The following is a 14,060-nucleotide window of genomic DNA, read 5'->3' on the forward strand; positions in this document are numbered from 1 at the left end:
CCGGCCAACCTGACCTTGAACGTTTCCAGGGATGGGGCATCTACGACCTCTGTGGGCAACATGTGCCAGTGCTTCACCACCCTCATTGTAATAAATTTCTTCCTTCTATCTAGTCTGAATCTACCCTCTTTCAGTTTAAAACCATTACCCCTTGTCCTATTGCAACAGGCCCTACTAGGTACTCCAGTCCTTTCACTGTCTTTGTCCGTGTGATGGACTCACTCCAGTAAGTCCATATCTTTCCTGTACTGGGAAGCCCAGAACTGGACACAATACCCGAGATGCAGCCTCAGCAGCGCTGAGTAGAGGAGAAGGATGACCTTCCTCAATGCACTGGCAACGCTCTTCCTAGTGCAAGCCAGGATATTGTTGGCCTTTTTTTGCCATGAAGGTGCTCTGCTGGCTCACAGTCAGCTTGCTGTCTGCCAGAGCTCCAAGGTCCTTCTCATCAAAGTTGCTTTCCACCTGGACAGCCCCCAGTATGCACCAGTGCTTGGTGTTATTCTTCCCCAGATGCAGTACTATTCTCAGAGGCATCCAGTGACAGAACAAGAGTTAAAGGGTACAAATTGAAATTAAAGAAATTCCTTTTAAACAACACTTTTTTTACTGCAAGAGTGGTTAAATACTGATACTGGCTGTCCAGAGAAATTGTGGATATACACAGAGTCTGATAGTCCTGGGCAACTGCTCTAGTCAACCCTATTTTGAGCAGCAGCATTGGACTAGCTCCCTTCCAGCCTCAACCACTGTACAGTTCTAAGATTCAGTCGATGTACAAGCAACTGTGAAAACATGATTTTCATTACATTCCATTACAGTAAGTGAAGTTGAAAAAGTCAGCCAACATTAAGACTGCCTGTTACACATAATTTTTTAGTATTTGGCAAAGATCCTGAAATTATAACTCCTTAGTTATTCAGTTTTGTGCATTTAATGTTAGGTATAAAATGTGACATGGATTCATTTTTCTTCTCCACACTATATAAAATGATAACCTTCTTCAGTAACTGCACAGAAGATATAGGTATCACCAATATTATTCCTTGAAATACTAGTCTTTACTACTACTCTATAAGCAATATTGTGGTGATAGTTATAATCTCTCTCTTTATAACAGTTACCAAATACCCAAAACATTTATAGTTAAGTTTTGATTTCCAACCCTCATACCAAACAGTCAGGGAAAATGACATTTTAGTTAAGTGAAAAACATAGTATTAAAACTCAGTTTCCAATTCAATTACAGAGATTTTAAAACATTAGAATGAAATACCACTACATAGTTTGAACCTACCTTTTTGCAATAATTTGACTTCTCCATTTTCTTTCTTTATTTCATTCATTATTTTGTGCTTCTTCTTCTCTTTTTGCTTCTTTTCCCTTTCTTTAATTTTGTCTTTGATTTGAGCTGAAATGCAAATATTTTACAATTAAGTAGGAACAGAAAACTAATTGTCGCGTGCACGTTTCATATTACTCTTATGTAAGCTCCATTAAGAGGATAAAAGGAGGAGTTACAAGGAAATCCCAGTACTTATTAAGCTAATATTTATCTGTTGCATAATCCAACATAAGCTTATTTAACTCAGACAAGTTTTGTTTCTATTATGTTGGAATTGTATGCAACAACTCAGCATGTTAACTGTATACAGTTAACAATTTTTGCTTACTCCTACTACCTTCTGCTCTTATTTTCCATCTGCCATGGGCTCTTACTTCTTGAAATTCAAATTACATGCATTAGATAAGAAATAGGGAAAAACAGTATGGTTTGTATATACCTGGGTGCGCATATACACTAGAAACGTCACATAACTATCTTCACGTAGTCTAAACTTAAAGGCTTTTGCAAGTAGCTTGGAATGAAGTCTTTATTTGTCAGCTGCAAAATCTTTTACATTAAGTTCACAGGCTACACTAATGCATTAATAGCAGTAAGATGTAGTTAACAGAAACACATGAAGTGTGCTATATTTGCACAGCACATATAACACACTGGTGCTTCCCTTGCTTACCTACAATCAGCAACGGCTTACCTCAGCAGTCTCATTATTCCTTTACTTTCTTGTCAAGTCATTACAGGTTTTTAAATAGTTGTCATACAAAAACAGAGCCTTTAAGCATGCTTTCTATGTGGAAAAATACTAGACCCAGAGGAATTCATAATTTCAAGGAGTAATCTTTTCAAGCCGAGTTTAAATTTACTTTTGAGGCCAGGCATTTAGGGAAGTCAGATTTTACCATGCCTAGATGCATGGCAGCCAGCACTTCATGCCTGGTTTCTTGGCCTGAAGCCAAGTACCTGCTCCAAGCTTTTACTGGGCTTTTTAACCTCCACAGGGAAAGAAGAAATCTGATTTCAAGCTTCTACATAATGTTATGCTTCAGAATGCATTCTCAATAATACAGTTGAGAGACAATCCTGGTGTTTTATTTACGCTACTTGCATTATAAACCCATAGTGGAAGCAAAGAGAAATCCAATTACTTTTCCTCAAGCATTCACATAAAATAGAAGAAGCCGGTATCTTCACTACTAAAGAAACCAAAAATATTCCTCAGAACCAAACCAAAGAAAGTCTTTAATTCTAGAAGGCAATATAGTGTCCCTTAACCAGAGTATTTATGAAGCATGTTAATACTTAATCCAAAAGCGCAAAGGGTTGACAGTAATCCACACGAATGCTGTAACCATGACCTCTACAGCATTCGTGTCTTTCCTTCTAGAAGTCTTCTACTAAGGCTACAGAACTTGAACCGTAGTTAGGATGAAGAATGTATTTGGGGAAGAGCCTAAGAAAAAAAAATCTAAAACGAAAAGAGATGGCAATTGATATATGTCTGTTGTCTGTCCACAGATCAAGATAAACAGTGGGAAGAGAACAGAAACTATGCTGGCACAGAAATAATAAGGAATAAGGTAGCTGTGTTTAAAACTGTCTGGAAGTCTTAGTTCCAAGCGATTGAAACAATCATGTCCAAAAACAGCCTTCTAACGGTGCAACGACAAGGGATGACAAAGCAGATTCATCTGTATAGCAGACTATGGAATCCAAACAAGTTTCCTAAGCAACATAAACCTGTACTTTCTAGGAACAGGTTAAACAGACATGGATCTTCCACTCCAGCCTGCTTCTCCCCCAAAAGAAACCCCCAAATCATTAATCCCCTGCAACTTAAAAGCATGAAGTAGGAAATAAATTATACAACAGAAGTTTAAGTAACACTGCAAGCAGACAGACACTCAGCGAGCAGGCAGGAACACCAGGCTTGATTTGTAGCCTGCATCGAATGTTCAATTTAGCCAGGATTATAATTATCATGGGAAAACCTAGATTTTATCTCAACATTTGCATAGTGTTAAGAGGCACACGACTTCTGCTATCACTTACAAATCAAAGAAAGATTGAAGAGCGTATACAAACGCTGAGCCTTGCTGAAAGAGAACGAGAGAAAGACTGAAAGAATCCTTTATTGCAGGCTTATGAATAGCATCACAGGCCAATGAGTCTTCCAGTTTTGTCAGAAGCAACACAAGTAAGGACAGAGAACAAGCTGAAACCTTTTAAAGAGCCTCTAGTTTATTTTCACATCTAGAAAGCAATTAGCGGAGTCAATGGTGAGACCTTCCAGACAGAAGAAACAGTGGAAGTGTCCTGTGACCTTCTCCAGCAACAGCCACGAGCAAATCATACCTGAAGCCATTGCAAATACAATGTAAATGCAGATAAGGAAGGTTTGAAATAAATTAAACTTAACTATTTCTTAACTTTTAGAAATCACAGTACTATAAGGAAACCAGCGTACAGCCTGAGGCAAGTAAAGAACAGTTGAGAATCCCAATTTAAATGTACAAATTCTCAAGTTTCCTCCCTCAAGGCCCACAGAATAGATAAAAAATAGACGGTAGAGTTCTCCTTAAAAAAGCATAAATTAATATTGAAATAAAGACAGAATATAAATTAATAAAAACCCTATGTCAAAATGAAACTCATCCCATGGATTAAACTTGGCCTTAATTCTCAGTTCAAATGTCTTCAGTTTATGCGTAAAAATAAGTATTTTCTAGTCTAGCTGGCAGAATTCAAAATTCTGCAGATTATTCTCCCCAGTGATAGATACTCCATTTCACAGCTTTTCAATGTGAGATAAAAATCAACTAAATTATATTTTTAAGATTGAATTTACCACAAAATCTACTGCAATTTAGCTATGCTGGCTCAGCAAACTCAGTATGTTTAGAAGCATCCAACAGTCATTATAATCAATAAACGTGATCAAAACATGCCTATGGCACGTATCTAACAAGGAAGGACAAGTGCAATTCTCCAAATACAGTCTCCATCTTAGCTGCTGTCCCACAAAGTCAATAGAGTTCAATATACACTGGAGCTCTTTAGGACTTTCCAAAATGCCACATACTAGTATCTCTCCGAGCGTCTTCTCTAATGTAAGGTATCAATCCCCTCCAGTCATACAAAATTTCAGTCCAAATCTCACTTTCTCGAAGAAGAAACATGAAAATTCTTCACAAAAATCCTGCTTTAAGATGAATGCCTCCAACATCAAGCAATTTACAATCTGCACATCACAAAATAAACAGTCGGTAACTCTGAGGCTGGCAAGGGAAAACAAGACAGAACTTGTTCTGCTGAACAAGTTAAGAAAGCTTGGAACGCTCTTGTATAGCTTTTTTGAAAGTTTACCAGTGGCAGCTACTACTGATCCAAAACATTAGGGCTCCACTTCATCTGTAGGGCAACAGCATCTCAAAGTAACCAAGAAAAGTAGTAAAAAGTAGAGAGATGTTTATACTAATCTTTTCACTTACACAGAATATTTTGCAATTAGCTTTCACCGATACTAGTAACAAATAAAAAAAAAAAAATTTTTAAAAAGCTTGAGCTGCAATAGGGAACAAAATGAAGTAAGTCCCCAGGGAAATAATGTCACCCAAATGGTCAGGACAAGAGAACATCAAGTACCAACAGCTATTAGCTCTGTATGTCGCAGCACTGCAACTGCTATTGGAATAGTTTCAGTTTTCACAACGACGAAAAACTGAAGATTCAGAAAAGCAATCAACAAATTTAAATTTCCTACACTAACGAGAAGACAATTTGAGTTTAAAGTAAGGTGAAGGGGTAATTTTACTCAAACAAGGAAGAGCAATTTTAATAAAAAGGTCTTCACTCTAAAAAATCCCCAACATAAATAGAGATAGCAGTGACTAGAAGCTAAAGCCTGACATCCCTAGTTCACAACTGATCATACTACAGTTCCTTTATTTTTTTGTAAACAAAGGCACAAGTTAGTCACAGGAACAACTCACCAAATAGTTGTGGTCCATTATTGGAACTTTTTCCACAAGGATGTGGGTATTCTGTTTTTGTGTGTGTTTGTTTGGTGGTGGGTTGTGAGGAGGGGTTGTTATAAAAAGAAAAAAAAAAAAAAAGAGTCCTACTTTAAACAAAAGGTTAATTAAAAACTAACAAAAAAAAAAGGAATAGGCACAGCCTATGTTCTGCAGGAAATCACAAAAACATTTATAATAACCCTTTCAAAATTCATCAACATCATATGATATTTTTAAGTGAAGCTACCCAAGCATATTTACATTTCAATAACTATTTTTCCATTTTAGCAGATATTAAAAAATACCATTCCAGCAATATAAACTTCAGATTTATTTAAGCCTAATTATTTGCTCTCTCCCTTTTAACAAAGTTGTTCTGGTACGTGATAATCAAAAGACAGTCAGGTACTAAGTATTAGGATTTGTCTAACATTTCATCTATTGGGGTTTTTTTTGCGGCTGATTTTTTTTTTTTAATTATTGGATCAAAACAGACACTAAATATTCCTATTATGTCTGTTTCACTTTGAAAAGGGAGAAAACACCAGATTTTAAAAGTTGGTATCCCAGTATTTACAGGGGAAGAAAAAGTCAATCATGATGCCATGAATCACATCTGAAGTGACAGAAAAGATATTTGATAGCCATATAAGGTACCAACAAAAAAATGCAATAAAACAAGACTCTCCAGGAAAATATCAGTTCCTCTACTACAGATTTAAATTAACACTTTTTGTGTTTTATCAGCACATCACTCACACCAAAATCCTTTATCTTAAAGTCATCCAAAACCCTAAGCAATGCACCAGGGTAAAAAAAAAAAAAAAACAAAACAACCAAAACACACAAAAATACCCCAAAACAACAAAAAACAACCCCACACAACTCCAAGCACAGCAGGAATCTGCTACGGAAGATCCCAGTAAGTTAGGCTCGCTCGTTAGCTTTCAAGCTCTACTGCCTGAAGAAAAAAGTCTCTACTATTATAGTTATTTTTTACTCTACTAAATAAGGCAATGCCACATGTAAACCTTTTAAAATAGAGTTCTATAGGAGTAAGTATCCCTGTTTGGAATAAATGCAACACTGAAGGAATTAAGAGATTTCTAGATGTCTCAATTCAAGTTCACAATGTTAAGCGTCACCACAAAAATCCATATTCTTTGGTTTTAATGTCATAGAAAAACAGGACACTCATGAATGAAACGCAGCAACAGCGGTGTATTAAAAAAGTAGTGCTATACCCAGACAGGAAGAATTACATTACGAAGAAGCATTCCACCTCACCTTCCTAAATGGCATCTGAAGAATGTTTTCACTTTAGAGTGAATCCACGTGATTAACTGAACTAATTCAGAATGATATGCATACTTCCTCCTCAAACCCAAAAGCTCCTGCTTTTTCTGGATGTCAGGTTAAATACATAAATAAAAGCAATGGAGTATTTGCATTTACAACTAAAGGCTACAGAAAAAGTTTTCTGTTTCCCAATTAGGTAGATATCTTCTCACAATGACTGAAGTGATTTCATAAATAGTAAATAAAAGAACCCAAATTCATAGACCACACCATTCAGATTTCAGAAATTTAACCAGATCTTGGCCTCTATTGCAAGCTTTCTAGAGACAAAAAGGTAAATCAAGCGCACAGAGAATGAGCCAAGTGGGAAGTGCGCTGTAGTGGATTATGTGCAATGTGGTCGCTGTCACACTGTGAAATTCGCACCTTGAAGCTGACGCGCGAGCATGAACAAGTTCATTTCAGCACTGAAAGAGCTTTAAAACCTTGCCAGATGCCAAAAGCTGCAGCTGCTTTGCATCAGGTTTCCAGATGGTAAGCCACATTAGTAGGCAGTCATAGATTATGTTCAAAGTATTCTTGCCTCTCTCCTCCCTTTGATTTAAGGGCTGTCACTGCACATCAGGCAAAATATTTACAAACTACCACTAACGGACGCCATCAATATGGTTAACACCAACAGTATTGTAACTGAAGGGAAGGGGGAAGAGGAGGGGAGTACAAGAACATCAGTCACCGTTCCTTCCATCAGCACTCTCCTCCCTTTAAACAAATACCCATAAAAATAAAACCTCAAGAAGCCATGCTTATCTTGTTATGCAGATACATGAAGTACATTTAACACCACTATGTTAACGGTTTTGACACCTGCACTTTTATTAAGTCATACAAGGTACACTGGAGAGCAGGCTTCCTGACCTAATGAACATGAAAAAACCCATACAGTATTTCTGACACCCCAAAACAAAAAAATTCATGACAGCTTTCTCATTCCAATGACCAGGAATATTTGGCTGACATCCCTGTTGGTAATTAAAGTTTAAAATCTCAGATATGACTAGAGAATTCCCCTAGAGAACATTTCCCCAAGCCCTCCAGTGAATGGGAAGGAAGACAGATCCCTTTCAGAATCAAAACACTTCGAAGAAATTTAAATCTAATCCTTGCAACTCCTCTAATCTTTGCACTTCTAAAGGAGGCCTTCTACATGCAGAACTGAATGAGCCAAGTTTAAACTGCAGCACTGGGGAGTTGCATCAGAAATCAGTAGTGGAGAACGTGACAGCTGCAAACAAGGCCTCTACAAGAGGTTTCAGATCTGATGTTTCAGACTACTGATCTTGTTTCAACTAAGAAAAATGATTTATTATTCTACAACCAGAATAAGCTTCTGCTGTGTAAACTACACTCAGAGATAGACTCTGGGGTACAGGCGGGGCTGTGTTTGCTCTCCAGCTTAGAAAACGAAAGATTTTGTTCTGTTTAGCAAAGCTTCATGGTTATTTCATAGAAACTAAAAGGGAACAGGGTCCCTCAGGAGAAAGATAAACTCTTCAAATTCATCTCAACATTCGATGCTTACATTAATGTCACTATCAGCTTGCAAAACTAAACTGCATATAAGTCTCCAACATCCAAAGAAATTTGAGAAGTCCCTCTTCTCCTGTATACCCCAGTTAAATCCCTGAACACTTTCTAGACATTGATGATTACAGTGGGGTATCTAAATAGAAATATATTAAAGAATTCAGAAGAGAGTGATCAAGAGGCCTCACAAGTATGAAAATGACTGCTGAACTTACGAGTTTGGAAGGGGTGAGGGGGAAGCGAGTCAAGCCACACAATAAAATAAAAAAAAGCAAAGGAAATAGGAGGAGGAAATGTTTAGCAGAAGAAAAAAGACTAACTAGCAAGATGTATGGTCCCAGCTCTAAAGAAGAAGAAAAGAAGCTCCAAAACTTTCTCCAATCTACTTCAGTAAGTCAGACTATGAAATCACCATCCCACCAGATGCAAACCAAACCTAACAAGCCTGAAAGGTGCAATTTCTTGAAAGCTTAAAACCCGTGTCTTGCAACCCAAAGCAACAGAGTTATCAGAAGAATCACTGGTAAATGCCCGCCTGAAACCAAATCTAAGCAGGAGGGGAAAAAAACCAAACACACACACACACAAAGACCAGAAGTAAAAAACAAGAGCTCCAATACCACATTCAGCTTTCTTGCTCATATGGGGAACCCTCATCTGAAAGTTAAAATACCTGTCTCGTTTTGTAACTGCTTGCGTGCTAAAGTAATCTTATCAGCAAGTGGATCATTGAAGAAAAAAAAAAATGCAGGGAAAGGGAAACTGTACACAGAAATGGCAAGAAAAACAGAAAAGATGGTTCATACATCTGGATCACACCTTACAGCAGGTAAGGTCCATCTATAGACCAAAATAAAAAACTTTGGGCAGGTCTCATCTGATGAAGTGGGGAGTGGCTGAGCTGAGCTTTGCACTGTTAAGAAAACAATTTCAACTATGAACTGCTAGAGCAGAGTATCCGTTAAATGACTAACTAAATCAGTATAGTCATAAACTGGAACAGCAATCACTTCCATCAGATTCACGCCATGTTTTATAACAAAAATAGTTACACAACTTTTAATTCCACTATCAGAATGTACTTGACAAGCGAAATTTAAGCTTATTTAAACAGCCTAAAACTCGTATCTGCAGGATGAATCATGCATATCGCAAAATGGTCTTCCAGGTTCTCTGCATGCTAGATCATCATCTCAAAAGGGTTCACTCAACTCCTTTCATTTAATGGATACACAAGCTGTAAGGCCTAGTTATGACTCTGCAAGTTAAAGGTCTTTTCAGTGAATTAAGAGACCAGAGAAATCGGTAAATGAAGACTTGTTCAAGGAAGAAAATACAAAAATTTTAGAGAGCTTTAAACACATCATCCATCTTGGCTATAACCTTAACATCTTCCTATCACTTCGGAAAGAAACATGGCTCAAAACCAGGCTCTCTTACCTAGTAAAAACACCATTGCAAGCAAAGGACAAACATCAGCTCCTAAAATCAGCTTTTTTGAATGGTAGGTGAAAAAACTTATCCCAGTTTCCTCCTCAGTGTCAGTATCCCTTATCATCATCACCACAGTAATTAAACTAGAATCAGGAAAATGCTACTGGTACTACTCAAAGTCCTACGATGACAGTTTTCCAAGTCTTCACATTCATTCACTCCGCATCACTGTGTGCCCTGATTCCCTGTATTATCTTGTCTACACCACAATCCCAGCAGTCCCATGAGACAAGTCTTGCCATTCTTCCCCTGATTCCCCTAGCTTTATTCCTCGTTTTCTCCAGTACTAAGGTCCATGCAGGCCCGCCCTCCTTCTCCCTCACCAGGGTAAAGCTTTTTCTCCGAGCGCCATAACTGTTATATGTAGCAGAGTACACACACAGCTCCCCGATTAGAAACATGACTCCTCCCAATCCAAAGACACTGGCATGCTTATCAGTACAAAGTTCAATTGGGAATTCCACTCCATCCCATGTACCCACATGCAATGCATCTCTACTTAGGCTGCAAAGACGAGGATGGAGTTTTTCCATCCTTCAGAGCCTCAAAATGATCAAGGAAGTCTCACCCATTCCATCTGCTTATCTTTCGATAATTTTGCCTCTTTTAGAGACTTATACACCTCTAGTCCCCTCATCTGCACAATCTGCTTTCTGCCAGATGCAACACTGGTATGTGTATCAGTTCTGAATGCTATGAGAGAAAAAACAATCAATACTGTCAATTCCACGTTACTGCTCATTTTTCATAGTACCAAAAGCAAAAAGGTTGCCCAACTGCAGACTTGGGGAAAAGGAAACTGCACTTGCCTGCATTAGCTTGTTTTTTAGAAAGTATTACCAGCTGCACATGTGACAGCTTCTATAAAGTCACCTCATTACACCTAAAGCGGCACATTTTATTCCTGCTTTCTCCCCCCTATATATTCTGTGTGTGCAAGCCTCTCGGTTTTTATTATACAAAATCCTCTAAATTTCCCCTGATTTCATATCTGTAGGCTGCCTAAATTTTTCACTCCTTCTATCCTACCCGCCCTCTAACCTTCCTTGCCTTTCCTACAGCAACCCACATAATATGTCTTTTTCCCTAAAACAAGATCAGAATCACCCCCTTCTTACAAAGCTTTTGCATGCCATTTCCTCCCTCTTTCATGTCAATACCTCAAATTCCATCATCCGCTGCTGCAACCAGAGTCCCTATGCTATCTTCTTCTAGTCTATGCCATAGTCCCAGCAATCCCAATGCAGAAATTATGCCTATTCCACCCTCCCACACTACTACATCATTCTTAGCTTTCCTCTGTACTTAGGATTCTGCATACCCCCTCCCATCATTCTTTTCTCCCTGCATCATACCGGCATTTCTCCTTCCTCTCTGAAAAGTAAATTATTCACAAGATTAACAGCACAAACCTGTTCTTTAATCTGCACTCAAATACAGAACCATTTTAAAAGGCTGGCTTCTCTCATTAGAAGACTTAGTGCATCCCTCGCTTTCTTACAGCCTTCTATGCAAAAATATACAGTCTAATGAATATAAAGTTTTTCATTTATATAGGAAAATACACCACAAAATTTTAGCTATACAAACCACTTCCTCTAAACAGAAAACTGGAGACCCAGATACCATACAGGCACCATTTGCCTTGGAAAATGTTATTTCTTGCCTGTACTTAGGCTTTCAAGAAATAAATGACAGGTAAAAAGACCTGTTCTGAGCAAACAACAACTAAAGAGTCAAATACTTGAGCCTGTCAGTATATTAGTTCTGAGAAAATATCCTTCCCAAATATAAGGTGCAGAACCTCCTCTTTAAAGATGTACCACTGCTTCCATGAGGGTCAATTAACAGTTATTCAGTTGACACCATCAGTGTCATCATTTCTTTTACCAATGTGAAAAAAAAACCAACCCACATTTCATCCTATTATTGAAATATTGTTCTCAGAGATTTATTAACATGATTACGTAACAGTGGTAAGACACTAGGATAATCTGAGTGAGCGTGGTTATTATTTCCATTTGTACACCAGCAACCAAGATCCCAGGAACAAGATGGTATGTGCAACACGCTCAAGGAATTAAAAAAAATTAAATCTTCAAGGTAAGTGAATCAGAGACTAAGATACTAGTGGAAATTAGCGGAAAATGTATTAAGGCAGGCAGACGACGTAATCAATAGGGAAAAAGGCATACTGATATTAATAATTGTTCTCTACAAGCTTGGCTCATCCTATAAGTACAGGTATAGGCCACCACCAAAGTAACCCAAGCCCACATAACAGCTAAAATTTCTCTTTCCTTTGAATGAAAGGAAGCTTGCTCAAACTAGGTAATACAGTGAATGTTTCAAGTTCTTCATATTTCAATGTAAATACAAATGCATTAACATCGGGTTTCAGGTCACTGAAGACTGGAAAAGCATACACTGGAAATAAAAGCATATATTCTTGTATTGTTTTCATATAGTCATGTATTGACTTTTACTTCCCAAGCACCTGCTGTTCACAGTCAGCAAGAATCTAACCGAGAATCTACCCTAATATCTTGTCTTACCTGGTACGGCCGTTTTTACCCAGCCCCACTAATAAACTAATGCAGCGCTCCTCCCTTTTTCCCCCCAAAGGCCTCGAGCATTTCTTGGAAGATTTTAGCCCAGTGATCTTCAGGAAATAAAGCAAACCTGAAGCAGCAACTAAATGAGATTTCAGAAATCTAAGTATCTAAGTTTTCAACTGCATGCTCTCTAGTACTCGATGATTAACCCTGTAAAAATTAATAGCCTAATAAACGAGATCATTCAGGATTTAATTTTAAAATTGCGGGGGGGGGGGGGTGTGTAACATGTGGTTTCTCCATTTTTGCACCGACAGCAATGACAGAAATTCAGTTTTGTTCACAGATCTCTAGTAAATTACTAGGCACCCTTATTTCCCTAATAGGTAAGAAAACCTAAGGCCTCTGGCAGCTTCTGGCTGACGCCATCGCTAATTCCACACCCCCTTTTTTTGACAGGATTGACGGCAGGCTGAGCCGCCGCTGCCTTCTCCGCAAACTCAGGCAAGGCCAGCGGTGCCCGGGCAGGGTCCGGCGGGCGGCCCCCAGGCCTGGCCACCCCCGGCTCGGCCGCGGGCAGGGCGGTGGGGACAGCCTGGTCGGGCCCCCGTGAAGGGGCACTGCCCAGGGGCGGGCGGCCATTCTAACGGCCCGACCCCAGCATCACGACCATTTCCTGCTCCCTCACGGCAGCTCCTGGCACCTCCACCTACAGCACCATGCCCACTCTGCCCAGCCCCGACCTGCTGCCCCTTCCAGAGCCCCCCCAACCCCGGCCTTCACCATCCCTCCTCCCGGCCCCTCGGCGCGCCATGCCCCGCGGGCCGCGCACAGCCACCGCGCCCGTCCCTCACCTTTCGGCAACAGCAGCTTCACCTCCCCGTTCTCCTCCCGGCCCGCCGCGCTCAGGCCCCCGCCGCCATCTCCCACCGCCGCGACCACCGGCAGGGTCCCGTGCTTCCTCCTCTCCTTGTCCCGCTTCTCCTTCGGCTTCTTCGGCTTGGTGCTCCCGCCGGCCGCCCCGCCGCTCCCGCAGCCTCCCGCCTCGGCGGCCAGAGCCAGGCGGTGCCGGTGGTGGCGGTGCTGGTGCTGCTGGTAGGAGGAGGAGGAGGAGGGGGAGGCGGACGACGGCAGCAAAACGGCGGGCGACAGCAGCTTCCGGGGCAGTTGAGAGGGGAAAGCGAAGCCCCCCGCGCCCCCGGAGGGGCCAGAAGGCAGCGCGGCGAAGCCCCACGCCGCGGGGCTGCCGAAACTCGGCACGACCGCGGGCAGCGGCAGCGCCTGCTTGCCGCTCCCGCCGTTGCCGCCACCACCGCCCCCTTCACCGTTGACGCGCTTAGTGCCCTTCAGGCTCCTCTCATCGGTTGCCTTCATCTTCTTGGCGGCTGGCTGGGACCCACGGGAAACCTTCGCGTCCGGGGCTGGCCTGGCGCCGAACGACTCCGTCTCGGGCGACGCCGCGCCACGAAGAGGACTCGGCGGCTCCGCCATTTTGGGCTCCTGCTTCTATTTACTCTCGGCTCGCCTCAACCGACAGAACCGGGAGGGGCGGGGCGGAGGGGCGCCCCCGCCTCGCCCAATGGGCAGGGGAGGCGCCGGAGAGACAGCGGGATCGGCCAATCACAAGGCGAAGAGGGGGCGGGTTCTGAGGGGATTGGGGCGGCGGGCTCGGCTGAGTGCGCAGTCGGAGAGCGGGGGCGAAGGGAGGGGGAGCTGCTGACGGGGACGGGGACGGGGACGGGGACGGGGACGGGGACGGGGACGGGG

At 41.3% G+C, this 14,060-nt stretch overlaps 1 protein-coding gene across 3 annotated transcripts in view; it reads right to left on the minus strand.

The window, feature by feature from the left end:
• Positions 1–13,844, minus strand: part of RSBN1L (round spermatid basic protein 1 like) — a 55,590-nt gene extending 41,746 nt beyond the window's left edge. For 2 of the 3 annotated variants that reach the window (XM_074601052.1, XM_074599291.1), the window contains exons 1-2: positions 13,148–13,828; positions 1,298–1,411 (exon numbers count right to left, since the gene is read on the minus strand). In XM_074601052.1, coding sequence (XP_074457153.1) covers positions 1,298–1,411; positions 13,148–13,784 — 751 coding nt within the window. In that variant the 5' untranslated portion in view covers positions 13,785–13,828. Of the gene's footprint in view, positions 1–1,297; positions 1,412–13,147 lie in introns of all 3 variants that reach the window. The other variant, XM_074600163.1, reaches the window with a different exon arrangement.
• Between the last annotated feature and the right edge of the window lie 216 nt (positions 13,845–14,060).

This window comes from Larus michahellis, chromosome 1 (genome assembly GCF_964199755.1).
Source record: "Larus michahellis chromosome 1, bLarMic1.1, whole genome shotgun sequence".
In the NCBI taxonomy this organism is placed as follows: domain Eukaryota; kingdom Metazoa; phylum Chordata; class Aves; order Charadriiformes; family Laridae; genus Larus; species Larus michahellis.